Genomic DNA, 20,201 nt, shown 5'->3' with positions numbered 1-20,201 from the left:
GCCACAGCTCACTGCTTCAGGGTGCTCCATCAGGGATATTTTAAAAGAGATTCATTTTCAGATATGGATTGGACTAGATGACTTCTGTAGTCCCTTTCATTGTTGAAGTTCTCTGATGTGAAATTCTTGACTTGTCTTACTGATTAACTTCAGCATTCTGAGAAGAAACATCCATGCTGTTTTAAGGTTTAAGAACAGCGGTAAACCTTGATTATCTTTACTACTATCATACTGCTTCCAGATACCTAAAGGACATGACAATAGCTCTAGGCTCTGCTACCAACTTGCTGGGAGGCTGGGCTTCCACAGAAAGGGAGGAGGAAAGGAAAGAAGCATTTAAGAGCCTACTACGTGCCAGGCACTGTGCTAAGCACTTTACAAATATCTCATTTGATCCTCACAACAACCCTGTGAGGTAGATGTTATTATCCTCATTTTATAGTTGAGGAAATTAAAGTAGATAAAGGTTGCTTAGGGCCACATAGTAAGTGTCTGAGGGTAGATTTCAACTCAGGGCTTCCTGACTCCAGGTCTACTGCTTTTAGCCACTCCCACCTAGCTGCCTCCAGATGTTCCCAGGGAACAACTTTGATAGCAGGCTTCCCTGTTTCCCCAGGTCACTGTACCACCAAGCTATCTCCCATTTGCCTTGAGACACTCCAATCCAATTTCCATAAGACCATGGATATTATAGTTAAACTTAGATTTTAAAATCATAAATGTAATATTCAGAAGGAAAAGAAGTTATATGAAGAAGATTCAAAGTAATGGGAAGGATCCTCCTGTAAAGGACAGCATGAAGAAGACCCAACTTTAGCTAAGGTTTACATTAAATGCTAGAGAGATTTTAACTAGAAAGAAGAAAATTTAATAGAAATTTAATAGAAAGAAGAAAATCCAGGTAGGCATACAATCCCCATCTGTTGTGTGTGAGATGATAATGGATAATGAAGAGAGAGCTCCTATTTTGCTTCTGTTTTCTTTGCTAAGGTGTGTAACCTTCAAATTGAAGATAGAACAAAAAGCATTAATAGGTAATTGAAACTCAAGGTAAGTGGGGAGATGGTGAACAATTACAGCTGCTTTTAAAGAATTCCTTTCATGTGAAAATGTAGATTGGATTATAAGAGGACTTAGAATTTGTTTCTTAATTGAACCCAAATTACTTTGATTAATGAATTAATTTCAACTGGGAGGGATATTCATTCAGTGGGTGAAGGCATGAATAGCCTGCATATAAAATTGCAATTCTGCATTTTAAAAATACCTAATCTACATAGGATACTGTACTAAGTAACAGTGAATGCCATAAAACTTGAAGTAATTGCTAAAATGATACAGTAGGATAACAATAATTGGAAAGTATTTTAAATCCTACTGTACCGTAATTTTATAGACAAGGGTACTGAAACATAGAGATGTTGAATGACATGTCCTAAGTAGTGCAGCTAGCAGAATCATGAGTTGAACCTATCCTCTAATGCTAAATCCATAGTAATATTTTGCAGTTTAAAAATTACTCAATACCAATTCCCACCAAATCTTTGAGAAAACCAGGATCCATGAATATTAATAGATCAAGGTAGTGGGCCAAAGCTAACTGTATGAAATGTTAAATTAATGTTAAACTGTATAAAATGTTAGCAGTTATGGTATAAGGAAGAAACATCTAGAAAGCAAGATTAGAAAAAAATATCTAAATGTTTTAAGTATGCCCGCAGTGTGATGTGGAAGCCCAAAACTCTATTTAAATGTAAACTGCCTTGATTAAAATGTATTGTCCAGAATGAGGGGGATGAGAGTCTCTGTATCCTTACTGGACCAAATTGAGAGTATTTCTAGTTCTGGGAGTTGGATTTTAGAATGAATGTTGGAAAGCTTGAAATGCAAATTGGAAAGCTAGGATAATGCAACAATTCAAATTGCTGTAAAAGGAGAGACTGGGGGGATTGGGGATGTTAATCCTGGAGAAGAGAAGAATTAGGGAGAATACGATAATTATCTTAAAATATTTTAAGGCCTCTCATATGGAAGAAAGATTAGATTTCCTTTACTTGGTTCTAGAAGGCTGAATTAGGACCAATGGTTAGAAGTTCTAAGGGGGCAGATTTCAATTTGTTTTTTTTTAAGAGCTTGCTAACAATTAGAGATATCTAAAAATGTAATTCCTTGAAGGATAGTGGGTTTCCAGTCATTGAAGACCTTTCAACGAATTCTATAAGGATAGTGGTTACCTGACTATTTTGGATTTTGTAGGGCAGAGGGATCCTTTCCTTACAAATTGGACTAGAAAAAGCTAATAATGTGTAGTGCACATCTCTATAGCCCTTTAAAGTTTATATCATGCTTTCCTTATCATAGTCCTATGAAGTACGTTGCTGAAAATACTATAATTCCATTTAATAAATGATAAAACAGATTCAGAAACATTTAATGAATTACGCTGGGTAACTCAGTTGGCAAAGGTCAGAGCTTGGGACTTGAACCAAGATTTTTTTGTATTTCAAGAATAGTGTTTTTCCCCCTTCCAAACCATGCCTAAATGATCTTTGTGATTCTTTCCAACACTATAATTCAATTATTTGGTTACATTTTATGATTTTAATATTTCTGTGAAGTTCATGAAGAAAAATACCTAAAGATATAGAAGTGATTAAAAATCAAAATGCGACTCCTATTACCTAAAGAGTCAGATATGTCCTATGTTCTAAGTATTTTCAATGAACTCTTATTAGAATGGAGGGAGTAATTTTTTTTTGAAAATATCTGAATAGTCATATCTGAATATTTGATTTGCTACTACTTTGTTTACACACTTTTACTGACATTGTAATTCCTCATATTCCTCATATTCTTATTATCCAAATATCTTACCATTGATTATGTATAAAACATCAAGGACTAAAACAGAAACTACAACCTATAGTAGAGAGTAAGTTTGTATGAATATGTATGAATTTGAATAATTATGTATTGCTAACTGATGTGAGAGAAAACACTGAGACAACAGTAAAAATAAATGAAAATATTATCTATTTTTTACGTTAGGTTATTTTGTAGACATGAGACTAGAACTTAAGGAGTAGTCTTAAGTACATTGTTTTAAGACAAAATAATTTCCAACTTGATATCAGCTTTGATTTTAAAATTGTTTTAGAATATTTTTAACAGTAAATGGGTCTCATATGTCTTTATAAAAATTACTAATAATTACCAAAATAAAATGGGGAACATTTTCACATGGTAAAAACTTTAAAATAGTCTGAGCAACTGAAAGACAAAGAACCTGGTTTTTTTTTTCAAAATCTATTGTTTCTTTTACTATTTAAGGCAGGTCTGTAGCTAGAAGTAGCAGATCATGCATCATATCTAAAGGGCATAGTACCTTTGCTTTGCTTTGGCTTTGCTTGATGATCTTTTTCGCCCAAGAGGCAAAGATAAAGGTATAACACCACCCTATCTCAGTTTCTAGTAAAATGTTGTAAGGGCAAGCAAAGTGGGACTTTTTGTTATCCTGTTTTGGAGTGCTTCTCAGCACCAAGGCAATCAAGTACCTTTGATTAAGTCTTGCCTTTGTTTGTAGGAAGGCCCACACTCTTTTGCTAATTAAATCATGAGAGGTGTGAAGCCTTCGAGAGGTGTGAGACCCTGGAGAGGTAAAAAGGGTTCTGACCCTGAAGCATATAAATACTCTGAGGTTAGCATTTTGTTTGGGGCTCACTCATTGGAAGAGTGTTGGTATGGAGACTCTGAGTAGCTGTTAAGGAACCTTCCAGCTTTGAAAACCCAGATGTTGGTGCTTCTCTTTCTGGTAACTATATATGTATAACTTTGGTCAGATAGCTAGAAGCCTGTCTGTTGATTTGTGTTATTTGCTCTGTTTATATAATTTCTGCTTTTAATTTCTGTTTGTATTTGCTCTGAAGTTCAGGGTACTGACATTTTCTCCTGAACTAAGTGAATGATATACATATACATATATATCTATATATATATCTATATATATATATATAGATAGATATATAGATAGATATATAGATATATAGATATATAGATATGTTTGATTAAAGTGAGATTATAAACCCCTTAACATTGCTTTCATTAGAAAAGCAGGTGGAAAAACCTGTGCTAGCAGGTGTGTTGGTCTTATATAGCCACAGTTGCTGCAAGTAACGTTGTTACAAATGTGAGGAAAGATCTTTAGTTTTTATCCATTCTACTTTTTTAGCTTTGGGAATCTTCCATCTATACCATAATGAGCTCAAAAGGGCTACAGAATTTGAATATTAAAGGTAATATCATAAAAATATTAAAGAGAACCCAATCAGGTTCACCTCATCACCTTTCACAGCAGTTCCCAAGGGGTTCACTTTTGACCAAAGAACAGGAAAAGATGATCACAAAAGATAAAATATACAATTTAAATTACTTGAAATTGAAGAGCTTTTACTTGAAATGGCTAATTATGGAGGGACAGAAACCCTCATATCAAATATTTCTGAAAAGAATCTGATATATAGGTAATTAACAGAAAATATGTAAGATCAAAAGCCATGTATGCCCCTCCCCTTCCTCAAATGGTCAATCAATACATCAATGAGTATTAAGTGACTACTATTGCCAGGCACTATACTTAGATGCTGGGGACACAAACACAATGAATGAAGTGATTTCTAATTGAAAGGGGCTCACATTCTAACAAAAGATAAAACAAACAATTCTTAAAAGAATCAGAGACTATTAGCAACTATAAGACAAAATGCTCCATCTCACTAATAATAAGAGAAAATATAAATCAAAATAACCCAGATATTTCACTTTACGTCCAGCAAAATTGGCAAAGATGACTAAAGATGAGAGTTGTCAAAGTTCTAAGAGTTATGAAAAGAAAGGCACACTAAATACATTCTGAGTAGAATTGTGAGTTGTTTAAACGGTTTTGAGAAACTGGTTGCAAAGATGGTATGTATTGGCAATCAAAATGGGCTCTTAGCACTTAATCCAACCAAGTGCCCTTGAAGGGTTTGGCCTTTATTTCCTTGATTAAATTAGGAGTCCTTGATGACCTCCTTGCCTCAAGGGAAAGCCTAGTTTACATGGGTTTGAGTGACATGTTTGTGACATCAGAGGCTTTTAGACCCTGTGGGTTTAAGTCGCACCTTTGTGATGATTTTAGGTCATGTGGGTGAGTTGCATCTGTGACTCACCCTTGACCATGAAAAAGATATAAAACCAGGGGTTGGCTTTCCTTTTTCAGAGCTCTGAGCTGCAGCAGTAGTGATGTATGACTCTGAGCCAGCCGTTGTTGGCTGAACTCAGATGTTGGTAACTACGAATTGTATTTGGTCTGTTTATAAGTGTATATTTGTAATTTGTTTGTATTTGCTCTGAAGTTCAAGGTGCTGGCTTATTCCCCTGAACTAAGTGAATGATATTCATATGCTGGATTAAATTGAGATTGTTAACCCCTTAACGTTGCTTTCCTTGGTAAAGCAGATCAAAAGAACCTGAGCTTACAGCGTTCTGTGAGCCAGTTGTTGTTTTTTCACCCCCACAGCAGCTGCTAGCTGGATTGTTGAAACATGGTACTATGAAAGTGACTAAGAAAGTAACTAAAATACCCAGACCATGTGGCCAGAAATTCTACTGTTCTGCATACATGCTAAGGAATTCAATGATAGAAAGGCCCCATGTACACCAACATATTTATAGTAGCACTTTTTGATTTTTCTTACATCAAGCTAAATGGACACTTTTCTAATTCCTACGTCACTTCTCTTAGTTCTGTCCTCTGGGACCAAATAGAATAAATTTAATCTCTCTCAACAGAATGGCTCAACCAGTAGACAACAACCAGCACTGTACTGTAGTGCTCAGTACCCTGAAGGCTAAGGGACTTCGAGGTTCCTAACAGTTTATTCTGAGATGTGAGGGAGTGACCTGAAAATGTGGTGTTGTGAATCTTTTTTTTTTTTTTTTTGGATGATCATACACAATGCTATTTATTTATTTATTTTCATTTTTCTTTTTTTTTTTATTTAATATATTTAGTTTCAGCATTGATTTTCACAAGAGTTTGAATTACAAATTTTCTTCCCATTTCTACCCTCCTCCCCACTCCAAGATGGCGTATATTCTGGTTGCCCTGTTCCCCAGTCAGCCCTCCCTTCTGTCACCCCACTCCCCTCCCATCCCCTTTTCCCTTTCTTTCCTGTAGGGCAAGATAAATTTCTACGCCCCATTGCCTGTGTATCTTATTTTCTAGTTGCATGCAAAAACTTTTTTTTTTGTTTTTGAACATCTGTTTTTAAACCGTTGAGTTCCAAATTCTCTCCCCTCTTCCCTTCCCACCCACCCTCCCTAAGAAGTCAAGCAATTCAACATAGGCCACATGCGTATCATTATGTACAACCCTTCCACAATACTCATGTTGTGAAAGACTCACTATATTTTGCTCCTTCCTAACCTATCCCCCTTTATTGAATTTTCTCCCTTGACCCTGTCCCCTTTCGAAAGTGTTTGTTTTTGATTACCTCCACCCCCATCTGCCCTCCCTTCTATCATCCCCCCCTTTTTTAATCTTCTTCCTCCTTCTTTCCTGTGGGGTAAGATACCCAATTGAGTGTGCATGGTATTCCCTCCTCAGGTCAAATCTGATGAGAGCAAGATTCACTCATTCCCCCCTCACCTGCCCTCTCCCCTCCTCCCACAGAACTGCTTCCTCTTACCACCTTTATTCGAGATAATCCACCCCATTCTATCTCTCCCTATCTCCCTCTCTCAATATATTCCTCTCTCATCCCTTAATTTAATTTTATTTCTTTTAGATATCTTCCCTTCATCTTCAACTCACCCTGTGCCCTCTCTCTCTCTCTCTCTCTCTCTCTCTCTCTGTGTCCATATATATATTTATATACATATACATATGTATATATATATATATATACATACACACTCACATATATATATATATATATATATATATATACACACACATATATATGCATATTCCCTTCAGCTACTGAGGTCTCATGAATCATACACATCATCTTTCCATGTAGGAATGTAAACAAAACAGTTCAACTTTAGTAAGTTCCTTGCAATTTCTTTTTCTTATTCTTTTTCTTGATTACCTTTTCATGCTTCTCTTGATTCTTGTGTTTGAAAGTCAAATTTTCTATTCAGCTCTGGTCTTTTCACTGATAAAGCTTGAAAGTCCTCTATTTTATTGGAAGTCCATATTTTGTCTTGGAGGTATTCTGAATCTTAAAGATATGGAGGGCCCTAGCCCCAGGAGGAAATCCATGCAAAAACCCAGATAACCATGAAGTGGCATCCAAAAGGGCAGCAGGGGGTAGAACCTGATCCTGTTACAAAGCCCTAATTAAGGAACTAAACTAGAAATAAATAAGAAAATGTTAAAAAATACCAACCAGTATTAAAAAATGACTGATTGCAGATCTAAAGATCATCCAAATGAAGGAACAAGTAAATTCATAACAACCACAAGGAAACTGGAGGGGGAAAAAAGGATTTTCCCAAGTACTAAATGGATTTCAACCCCCCCCCAACCCACTGTGGAGCAAGAGATAAAAGAAATAAAATGTCTGGAGGAAATTAGTGTAAGGATATTAAATAATTTAGAAGAAAAAGTAGTAAAACTTACCTAAGAAATAGATTCCCTAAAAAATACAATATTTCAAACAGAAATAAATGATTCCATGAGATAGAAGAAATTGTTTTCAAACCAAAGGACTGAAAAAATAGAAGAAAATGTAAGATAGTATCCTGAAAATTATATTGATTGCCAGTGTTCAGTAAAGCATTATCAATAGAAACCTTAACTCTAATAACTCATATGTGCAAGTCCCTGAAAGAAAAGGGGTATTTATAAGTTGACCGAAGGAGAATGCCCAAGACTGATGTACATGGAATGCTTTGGGAAATTTCTGGCTTAATATAAACATGTAAGCCTTATCAGAAATAGCTTCTACAACTTGCAACCCTCCACTTTAGCACTGACTCTAAAAAGGAAGATACACATACACCTACAAGAAGGATAAAATTAGAATTTAAACAGATACCTTTAATAGACCCTGGTGAGTTGCTTTAGCAGCAAGCTTCTAAACTAACAGCTCCAAACCCCCAACTATGAAGTTTAAAAAAAAAGAGAGACAGAAGTAAAAAAAAAAAAAGTTGAATTATGCTCTGAAGTTTTGGTTGTATAGTCATTTTCAGTAATGTTTAACTCTTCTTGACCTCATTTGGGGTTTTCTTGGCAAAGATATTGGAGTATTTTGTCGTTTCCTTCTCCAGCTTATTTTACAGATAAAACTGAAGCAAACAGGGTTAAGCAACTTGCTTAGGGTCATATGGCTAGTAAGTGTTTGAGCCAGATTTGAACTCAGGAACAGTGAGTCTCAGTGTCTCCAAACCCAGCACTGTATCCGCTGTGCCATGTCACTGCCCATGCCATAAAAAAAGTGATTTCAAATATAAAGGAGAATAGATAAAAGAAAAAATAAAGATAAAAAACCTAGGCCTTTCTGGGTAAGAAGCACACTACAGCTCCAAGTTGAAAAGAGTAGATAAGGAGAGAATGAAAGAGTTGAGAGGCTTCTAGTTCCCTGTTCTACCAATAAATGAAGAGTCACAGTGCATCTAGAGTCCTCAATAAAAGAAAGTAGGAAAGAAAGGAAGGAGAAGGATGAGAGATGCTATTTTCAAGGGAAGAGAGAAAGGGGTGAAGGGCTGCAGGCAGTGCGCACAAAGCCTTCAGGGGAGAGGAAAAGAGAAAGCAAGAGCATGGATTATAGGATCATTGTACTTCAGAAGCCATTTTACTCAATGCCCTCATTTTATATTCAGGCCCAGAGAAGCTATGACTTGCCAGTATGATTTTAGGAGTGGGACTTGAACTCAAATTTTTCTAATACAACCTTTATCAGGGTTTTGTTTTTCCTGTAGTTTAAAAACAAGGTGAGTTAATTTTCCTGGAGATTATTCTCCAGTATATAAGAAGTAACCATCAATAATCCAAAAATTGTTCCTATGTTGTTGGTAATATGATTTCCCCTGGCAACTTTGGAGGGGAAAAAATTCTAATGGATGAAAGTTACTTAATTTGAAAATAGCTATTCAGATATCTTACAACTTAAATTAATACTTCATAAAGTTGTCTATCTTTAAATGGTTTAAAAGTAGGTACTTTTAAAAAAATTTGCCTCAATAGCCTTTTTTTATTATTTTTTTCTTTTTTAATTAAATTTTTCAAATTTATTTTTAGTTTTCAGCATTCATTTCCACAACATTTTGAGTTGCAGATTTTCTCCCCATCTCTACCTTTCCCCCCACCCCAAGGTGGCATGTATCCTGATTGCCCCTTTCCCCAGTCTGTCCTCTCTTTTATCACTCTATTCCCCCCCCATCCATTTTCCCCTTACTTTCTTGTAGGGCAAGATAGATTTCTATACCCCATTGCCTGTATATCTTATTTCCCAGTTGCATGTAAAAGCAATTTTTTAACATTTATTTTTAGAACTTTGAATTCCAAATTCTCTCCCTTCTTCCCTCCCCACCCACCCTCCTTGAGAGGACAAGCAAGTCCATATAGGTTATACATGTATCCTTATGCAAAACACTTCCATAATAGTCATGTTATGAAGGACTAACTATATTTCCCTTCATCCTGTCCTGTCCCCTTCCATTCAATTTTCTCCTTTGACCCTGATGCTTTTCAAAAGTGTTTGCTTTTGACTACATCCTCCCCTAATCTGCCCTCCCATATATCATCTCCCCTCTCTCATCCCTTTCCCCCCTACTTTCCTGTAGGATGAGATACCCAATTGAGTGTGTATGTTACTCCCTCCTTAAGCCAAATCTAATAAGAGCAAGATTCACTCATTCCCCCTCACCTGCTCCCTCTTCCTTTCCAGTAGAACTGCTTTTTCTTGCCACTTTTATGTGAGATAATTTACTCCATTCTGTCTCTCCCTTTCTTTTTCTTGCAGTATACTCCTCTCTTACCTCTTAATTTTATTTTTTAGATGACATTCTTTCATATTCAACTCACTCTGTGCCTTCTTTCTCTCTCAATTTATCTACCTATCTATCTATTCCCTTCAGCTATCCTAATACTGAGAAAAGTCTCATGAGTCACAGATATCATCTTTCCATGTAGGAATGTAAACAAAACAGTTCAACTTTAATAAGTTCCTTATGATTTCTCTTTCCTGTTTACCTTTTCATGTATCTCCTGGTTCTTGTGTTTGAAAGTCAAATTTTCTCTTCAGCTCTGGTTTTTTCATCAAGAATGCTTGAAAGTCCTCTGTTTCATTGAAAATCCATATTTTGCCCTGAAGTATTATACTCCGTTTTCCTGGGTAGGTGATTCTTGGTTTTAATCCTAGCTCCTTTGACCTCCAGAATATCATATTCCAAGCCCTTCAATCCCTTAATGTAGAAGCTGCTAGATCTTGTATTATCCTGATTGTGTTTCCACAATAGTCAAATTGTTTCTTTCTGGCTGCTTGCAATATTTTCTCCTTGAACTCTGGAATTTGGCAACAATATTCTTAGGAGTTTTCTTTTTGGGATCTTTTTCAAGAGGTGATTGATGGATTCTTTCAATTTCTATTTTACCCTCTGGTTCTAGAATATCAGAGCAATTTTCCTGGATAATTTTTGAAAGATGTTGTCTAGGCCATTTTTTTGATCATGGCTTTCAGGCAGTCCAATAATTTTTAAATTATCTCCCCTGGATCTATTCTCCAGGTTGGTGATTTTTCCAATGAATTATTTCACATTGTCTTCCATTTTTCATTCTTTTGGTTCTGTTTTATAATTACTTGATTTCTCACAAAGTCACTAGCTTCCACTTGCTCTATTCTAACTTTTAAGGCAGTACTTTCTTCAGTGGTGTTTTGGACCTCCTTTTCCATTTGGCTAATTCTGCCTTTTAAGGTATTCTCCTCCTTGGCTTTCTGGACCTCTTTTGCCATTTGGGTTAGTCTGTTTTTTTAAGGTGTTACTTTCTTTAGTATTTTTTGGGTCTCCTTTAGCAAGTTGTTGACTTGTTTTTCATGATTTTCTTGCATCACTCTCATTTTTCTTCCCAGTTTTTCCTCTACTTCTCTTACTTGGTTTTCCAAATCCTTTCTGAGCTCTTTCATGGCTTGAGACCAATTGATATTTTTTCTTGGATGCTTTTGATGTAGGATCTTTGACTTTGTTGACGTCTTCTGGCTGTACGTTTTGACCTTCTTTGTCACCAAAGAAAGATTCTATAATGTGAGTCCTTTTACCCTGCCTGCTCATTTCCCCAGTCAATTACTTGACTTTTGAGCTCCTTGTCAGGGTACTACTGCTCTATGCCTCAGGCTTTAGGGGTTTTGTCCTGCTGTTTTCAGAGCTACTTCTGTTCTGAAGTAGTGTGATACTCCTCTCCTGGCCTGTGCTCTTATCTGTGAGTGATCTCAAGCACTTCTTTCTGCTGTGTAACTACCAGGAGGACTCCCTCTCCACATCTGCCACAAGCTCTGCCACACCAGTGCTCCTCCTCCCCCAAAGACCACCAACCAGGGCTACGACCCAGAGCCAAGCAAGGTAAAACAAGAGAATGCTCCCTCAGCACCAGCGAAGAAATTGCTATACTCCCACTCTGATCAGCCGCCTGATTCCTCCCACCGTCTGTGGGCCTGGGGCTGCGGCTGTGGCAGCAGCAAGTAAGGCCATAGCCACCTCTGCCACCCTGGGGTTGGGGCCAGACTGTGCTCTTTTCTCACCAATATCCAACACTTTTCCCACTGACCTGCTTAGTTATCTTTGGCACTTGTGCATTGAGAAATCTGGAAATTGCCACAGCTGCCAGTGGTTCAGTGCCCTGAGGCCTGCTCCATGTGGTCTACTCTGGCCTGGTCTGTCCTGGTGCCTACTTTGAGCTGTGCTCTGCTCTCAGCATGGTGTGATAGACCTTTCCCAGTGACCATCCAGGCCGTCTTGGGCTGGAGACTTGTTTGACTCTGTCATTTCATGGGTTCTGTAGCTCTCAAATTTGTTTAGAGTCCTTTTTTACAGGTGTTTGGAGGGATTTTGGGGAGAACTCAAGAAGTCCCTGTTTAAATCAAAAATAGGTGCTTTAGACAAGGCAATTTTTGTGTACTTGTGTTGTAGAGGCAAAATAAATCATGTGTGCTATTTCTTGTCAATTCTCTCTTACAGGATTGGGAATTCCCACATTTCATGGGGGACGTTGATGTAAATCTCCCTGGATTACACACACCTCATATGCAGTTCCAGATTCCTTTCTTCCAGAAGATCTTTAAGGAAGAATATCGAATACATATAACAGGTGTGTGACCTCAATGAAGACATTTGGTTACCTATCAGAATATATTGTCCTATTTATTTTGGGGAGATGAATTGTTTCACACTGTATAGTTTAGTACACAGTCTCTTCATTTCCCTTCTTTGGTTGCTGATGAGATTAAAGAATGTACTAAATTTTAAGCAAGCCCACTTCTCTGTAAGAATTTAGCAACTTCTTGTCACCTTAAGTAATACATATTGCTGCTAAAGACAAAAAAAATGTCTTTGTTTAAAAGGATTCTCTTGGAGATTCATGGGTTATTTCATTTTTTAGATTCTTTCTGCTTGTTCTGTTTTAGTCTGACTTATGATAATTTATGATAATAGCCTTCCATGACACCCAAGTCATTCTAATCTTAGGCTGTCCAAAATCAAGTTTTATACCAGTTTTTAACACAAAATAGAGAGCTGAATGGTCATAAATAAAGAACAAGGTACATTTGTTCCTGTTAACATGTAAGGTATGTGTGAACACATGAGCATGTTTGTGTATATATGTGTTTTAAGGGCAATGACTCAGTATCTTATCACATGCTGGAGAACTTAAGCAATCTGTGCTTAAAATAAAAACTTAAAAAAAAACCCAAACCTTAAAAACTGTTGCTTAAAATAGTGCAAGCAGAACAAATCTGAATACTGATAGAACCCTTGTTTCCCAAATAGTCTGCTTTTTGTTTTTTAAACTTTGTGTAAGGTAATATTTCTAAAGTGGAGAATAAACCCATGGAGAGGGATGATGCATCAAGTTTTTATTTATATTCAAAGTTAATAAAGCCAATATATCATATATATTTATGCATGTATTATATAACATACATAACATATATTCTTTATATTATACATAAATATATACATATTAGGATAAATCATTTTCATGCAGGCCACAGTTTCTGAGTACCCATTTAATTGCTTTAATGATTAAATGGACCTCTCAAATAGCCATAATAAACATGGCATGAGCACCTCCCTTGGATGACTCTAGCCTGTGCCATCTGTTCTTGCCAACATAGAGAATCTTAGTTTTCTGTTTTTAAGTTATTCTAGTCTATCATCTCAGTAATATTTACTTTGAGAATTATAGCTCTTGTCAGAAGTATTCTGTTCAAGTGCAAAATGCTGAATAGAGGAAGAAAATGGAATTCATTGCTAAAGAGATAAACATACTATAAGAATGCTTAGCTCATGACTTCTGAATGCTAGTATTACAGGACTCTATATACATATGTATATTACATCTATAGCATATATTATATATAAAAATCAGTGGATATCTGACTTCAGTTGAGATAAAAATAATTTGTCTAACATTATGTTTTGAAAAGTTTATAAGCAATCTAGAATATCTCTATCACTTCCTGCCATAGTGCCTACACACTTTGTTACTGAGAATCTTTGGAGTTAATGGGGTCTTTTTTTGAGGTCAACCTGTTTCTCTGAGGTAGGAAAGGCTGACAAATCATTCAGTGTTGAGACACAAGGCAGAATTTTAAAAGACAGAAATTTCTGGGACTGAGGTTTTTCAAAGTAGGGATGGTAAAGAAAAATATGAGCTTTCACATGATCTCTTTTAACTTTGTACAATTTAAAATCCATTTGGAATAAGACATTGACTTGTATCTTAGGACATATGCCAAAGATTCCTGGCAGGATAACTGTGGGTTTGGAAGCTTTGGAGAGTAGTTACCTTACCTTCCCTCTTCCATCTTCCTTTGACTTCCCTAGTTTTGTCTTCGTAATGTTAATCAGCTGAAAGTTCACAGAGGCCAATCAGGCTTTTGCTTTCACAAAAACCAGATATAATTTTGAGGGATTGGTGAAAGACTTTCATTTAGGCTTTCACTTTTTCAGAAAATAGGCACAAAGGAAGGAAAATTACCTGAAACATTCTACCCACTGTACTATAAGATTTAAATGTTATAGGCTCATCAGAAAGATGAATCCTAATTTCCACATAAACTGCAAGTGCCAAATTATTAATAACTTCTTCAGAGCTCCATTTTATTAGAGTTAATGAACTCTAATAACTTCTACATTCTTCTCATTAAGTAAAGTAAAATATCACAATATGTAGTTGTAAGTATGAAACACTCTTAACCTTTCTTCATCAAACTTGTCCTCAATTTAGGTTTGAGATTTTTTTCCACATAGAATCTTAACACAGCACAGTGTTTAAGTTAAATGAGAAGTCAGAGACAGAGCCATGCAAAATAAGGAGATGAAGTGACCAGAGAGTGGGATACATATTAAACTATTGGTATATACAAACATATACACACATATGTATAACTAAATATACATCTGTAGTTATATCTACATATATATTTTTAAACACACATACATACATACATACATACATAATGTTGGTGCAGGCCGGTGTATGAGTGTGTGTGTGTGTATGTTTGTGTGTATGTATAAGAAATGACAGGACTTAGAACTAGAAAAAACCCTAGGGAATAGCATCAGGGCTGGGGAACTTGTGGCTTCAAGGCCACATGTGGTCCTCTTGGTCCTCAAGTGCAGTGCTCTGACTGAATCCAAACTTTACAGAACAAATTCCCTTAATAAAAGGATTTGTTCTGTAAGACTTGGACTCAGTCAAAAGGCTGCACCCAAGGACCTAGAAGGCCACATGTGGTGTTGAGGCTGCAGGTTCCTCACCCCTGGAATAACTTATCTATTCCCTTTATTTTACAGGGGAATAAATTGAGTCCCAGAAAGATAAGGTGTCTTGTGACAGGTCACATAGTTAGGATTCAAGGATTCAGGAGCTAGGATTCAACTCCCAGATTTTCTAAGAATTGGTTCATTACTTTTTGTAGCATAACACACCACCTTTTGATATATTTGACTAGCAGGGTTAAACTAGAAACAGGATTCAGGGTCAGAGAGAATGGTTGAATGAAAAGAATTGGTATAGGCACGTGAGAATTACAAAAATGGAGATAATCTATCAACACAGAGAGAACTTGTATATGGAGAAATGGAATATTGATAGGGAATAAGAGTTTGAATAATATGGTACAGTAGAAAGAAAATTGGATTTGGAGTTAGAAGATGGGTTAAATCCCAGCTCTGCCACTTATTCCCACTTTGACCTTGGGCAAGTCACTTCTTCAGGTTTCAGTAAAATGTATAAAATTTTTAAAATGAGGGAATTAGACTTGAAGACTATAAAGTCTTTTCCATTACTGAGCCATACAGCACAGTGATATGAGGAAATAGCTTTGAAAACTATAAAAATGTCTACTCTTTTAATCATTCCCTTGCTTCCTTTATTTGCTAATGCTACTATGCCTTCAATTAGGAGGGCTATGGTATTCATGGGAGCAGAGATGGTTAGCTCCAGCTTTCAAATTACTATTGCCTCAATATAGGTTTGGTAGTGGCCAGAATGGAGATAGTTCTGAGTGTTATCAAGACTGGTTTAGGCTATTTGGGCAGAGAATTCACCACCCTCCTTTGAAACCAGGATCCTGAAAATCTTTGGCATCATTGCCATTGTTCAGTAGAACATTATCAATTAGAACTTAACTGTAATAATACATATGCAAGACCCTGAAAGAAGAGACTATTTATAGCTAGAAAGAAGGAAAATTCAAAGACTGCAATATATCCATGGAGTGCTTAGGAAAATTTCTAGCTTAGTACAAATATATAAGCCTTATCAGAAATACCTTCTACAACTTGATATACTCCATGGGTTTTAGGGTTAGCTGTAACCCAATAAGTGAAGACACGCAAATTCCCACAAGAAGGGTAAAATCAGAGCTTAAACAGATACCTTTACTAGACCCTAGTGAGTTGCCTTAGCAGGAGGCCTCCAAACTAATAGCTCCAAACCCCCAACTATGAAATTTTTAAAAAGAGCAATTTAAAAAGAAAGTGAAAAAATAGAGAGAAGAATTATGCTCTGAAGTAAATGATTTCAAATAGAGAGGTGAGCAAAAACAAGAAAAGAAAAAGATGAAAAGACTTAACTCTTCCAGAGTTAGTAGTACACTGTAGCCATACAGAACAGGCAGGGAGAGAACAAAAGAGCTGAGATGTTTCCAGTCCCCTGTTCTCCTATCAATAGCAGAAGAGCCACAGTGCATCCTTAGCAAGCAAGACCTTCAAGAGTCCTCAGGAGAAGATAATAAAAGAAAGAGAAGAGTGAGAGATGTCATGGAAGAGAGAGAGAGGATGCAAATATTTGGCACAAAGCCTTCAGGGGATAGGAAAGAGAGAAAGCATGGATCATAGGGTCATGATACCCTAAAAGCCATCTAGTTCAATGCCCTTATTTACATATGAGAAAACTCAGGACCAGAGAAGTGACTTGCCCAGGGTTATCTAGCCAGTATTTGTTTAGGAGTGGAACTTGAATCCAAGTCTTTAGAATAAATTGGTGGTGTGACTATTCCCACTTGATTCAGAAATTGTCCCCACATCAGTAACTAGTCATTTCCTGTCTGTTAAAATGTAATATAATTATAAATTTACATTTTACATTTTGCAGATAATATGATGATATATTTGGACAATCCCAAAGATCCAACTAAAAAGTGAATTGAAAAAATTAATAATTTAGTAGTAGGATATGAAGTAAATCTACATAAATTATCAACATTCCTATGTATCACAAATAAAATACTTCAAGAAGAGAAATACTCTTCAAGAAGAGTAATTATCAAAACTGTCTCGTTCTGGCTAAGAAATAAGAAGGTAGATCAATGGAACAGAGTAGACATACAATTCACAACAGTAAATAAATATAGTAACATTATATTTTACAAGTGTAAAGACTTAAGATTTTGGCATAAGAATTCATTATTTGGTAAAAATTATTGTTAAAGTTGGAAAGCAGGATGGCATAAGCTGGGCATAGAAGAGTACCTTATACCATTTACTAAGATAAGGTCAAAATGGATACATGACCTAGATGTAAAGAGAGATATTACAAGAAAATTTGAAGAACATGGAACTTATTACTTATCAGACTTATGGATAGGGATACAATTTATGAATAAACAAGAGATAGAGAACTGAGATATAAAATGAATAATTTCACTTATATTAAATTAAAAAGGATTTTGTACAAATAAAACAAATGTAGCCAAGATCAGAAGGAAAGCAGAAAATTTGAGAAAAAAAATTATAGACAGTTTCTCAGATAAAGGTCTCATACCTCAAATATATAAAGAACTTTGACAAATCTATAAGAATGGAAGTCACTCCCTAATTGATCAATGGTCAAAGCATTTGGACAGGCAGTTTTCTATTGAAGAAATCAAACAATTTATAGTCATATAAAATGCTCTAAATAATTATTGATTAGAGAAATGAAAATTTAAACAACCTTGGGATATCATTTTATACCTTTCAGAATGGCTAAAATAATTGAAGGGGAAAGTGACAAATGTTGGAGGGGATGTGGAAAAATTGGGACACTAATTCATTGTTGGTGGAATTGTGAACTGATTGAACCATTTTGGAGTGCAGTCTGGAATTATGCCTAAAGAGTTATTAAACTGCCTATGCCTTTTGACCCAACATTAGCACTAGTGGGTATATTTCCAAAGATGATTAGGGAAAAAGGAGAAGAACTTATATCTTCTAAAATATTTATAGCAGCTATCTTTGTGGTGGCAAAGAACTGGAAATTGCAGAGTTGCCTGTCAATTGAGGAATGCCTGAACAGCTTGTGATGATATGCTACTGGTGTGCTATAAGAAATGATGAGCTCAATGATCTTAGAAAAACATGGAAAGACTTGCACAAAATAATGAAGAGTAAAATGAGCAGAACGAAGAGAGCATTGTATATAGTAACAGCAATATTGTTTGAAGAATGACTGAGCAAATAAGTTATTTTGACTAACATAAATACCCAAATTAACTACAAAGTACACATTAAGGAAGATGCTATCTGCATATAGAGAAAGTACAGATAAATAGAAGTATGTATAGAATAATTTTAAATATACATATATACATATACATATGTATATGTATATATAGATATGCCTATTTGTGTCTAATGATAGTGAGGCAGGGGGTGAGGGAGAGGTAAGAAAAAACAGTAAAGAAAAGGAAATTTCCATGATAGTGTTGTGTATTTAAGAGGAATAGCAAGTTGTACATAGTAAATTTGCAGTTTCATGTGAAATCATCTTTTTTTAAACTATGTTACAGAAATGCTTGTTTTACCACCAAAATTTTAAAAAATAATTATTTAAAAATAAATTATACACCAGTTGCTCTTCAGGTCTAGTACCTCTTAACTCTGTTCTTGAAAAAAAATCATGAAATTCACTTAAGGCTGCTGTATAGTTGATAAACCTTTGACATGTTTTTCTTTAAACAGAACTGGGGCCTATTTTGTATATTTTTTTATAACATGGGTTTCCAGGGACAAAATTTATCATTAAGTGTCCAGCCTATGGCTTATACTTAGCTAAATTTATCCCTAGGAAGTAGACTCAGTCAGTTGCTTGGTGTAATCTGATTATATATGTGTGTATACATATATATATATAATTATAATTATTCACATATCTCAAATTGGATGTCCAACATGACCAAAATTGAACTCAGCTTTTCAAAAATGTTTATCTTTTTAAAAATAATTTTTGGTGCATTTGATTTCTAAGCTATTTTATTTGTGATATGTAGGAATGCTGACAATTTATGTCGATTTACTTCATATCCTACTACTAAATTATTAATTTTTTCAATTAACTTTTTAGTTGAATCTTTGGGATTGTCCAAATATATCATCATATTATCTGCAAAATGTATAATGTAAATTTATAATTATATTGACATAGAATGTAAGAGACCAGGATCACATCCACATTAAAATAAGGCATTGGAATTGGATTTTGTTCAGGGATACAGGAATGTATACAATTACCATTATGGAAAGGAGGATATGATAACTACAAAGGAGGGATTCATGGACTTCAATGGAGAAAATATATTCCAGGCATGGGAATAGAGTGAGAAAAAACATGGTCGAATTTAAATGGAATGAGAAGAAAAACAACATATCATTCTGGTTTAATTTAAATTGAAAGTACATGAAAGAGAAGTATTGAGAGATAGTATTTGGGAGTCAGATTGCGAAGACTCTTTGATTCAGGAGATGAATTTTTTTAGGCAATGGGGAGCCACTCAAGGTTTTTGAGTGGAAAAGTGACCAAAGTGGTATGTCATGAAGATGAATCAGGCAACAATGTGAGGGATTAAATGAAGAAGACATAAACTGCAGGAATGTAGTACTGTTAGGAGGTTGTTTCTTATATCAGTAAAAAGCCAACTATACAATCCAATCATATTTTTCCTCCTCTTTGCTCCTCTGAATGAAAGATAATTCACCATCTTGGTGAGGGAACTACCTCCTCCAATTTGCTAGAAGATTATGAATACTGATCTAATTAAAATGACAATATGAAGTGTAGCCTCCTGACAACTCTTGCTCCCTCCTTCTTCCTTCCATCCTCAGTTTGCATCTATATGAAACTTAAGGACAGTGTGTAGCTTGCCAGTAGGGCATCTTACCACCTGTGCATTTTCCTGACCTCAGCAAAATATTGAATATATATTTTAGGGCTGAAACTGATTCTTTGTCATGGCCATTTAACTTATTTTTAACAAATAAGGAGTAGAGAGACAGAGACAGAGACATACAGAGACAAAGAGACCACACACTTCCCATATGCAAAATAAAATAACAAAAGATTATATATGAAATAATGAATCTTAGCATTTTTTTTAAAGTATTGAATAAATCTAATATTTTACTTTCAAAGCTGGCCTGCTGGTCTGCATTTTCCTTTGATCTTTCTGTTGTCT

At 35.5% G+C, this 20,201-nt stretch overlaps 1 protein-coding gene across 4 annotated transcripts in view; it reads left to right on the top strand.

Moving 5' to 3' along the window:
* TMEM117 (transmembrane protein 117) overlaps nucleotides 1-20,201 on the top strand; it is a 218,274-nt gene that overhangs the window by 185,162 nt on the left and 12,911 nt on the right. For all 4 annotated transcript variants that reach the window (XM_036761974.1, XM_036761976.1, XM_036761979.1 and 1 more), the window contains one exon: nucleotides 12,220-12,349. In XM_036761974.1, the coding sequence (XP_036617869.1) occupies nucleotides 12,220-12,349 (130 nt within the window). The remainder of the gene's footprint in view (nucleotides 1-12,219; nucleotides 12,350-20,201) is intronic.

Source organism: Trichosurus vulpecula, chromosome 5 (assembly GCF_011100635.1).
Source record: "Trichosurus vulpecula isolate mTriVul1 chromosome 5, mTriVul1.pri, whole genome shotgun sequence".
Lineage (NCBI taxonomy): Eukaryota > Metazoa > Chordata > Mammalia > Diprotodontia > Phalangeridae > Trichosurus > Trichosurus vulpecula.
Note: the sequence above shows the minus strand (reverse complement) of the source record. Positions and strands in the feature narration are given on the sequence as shown.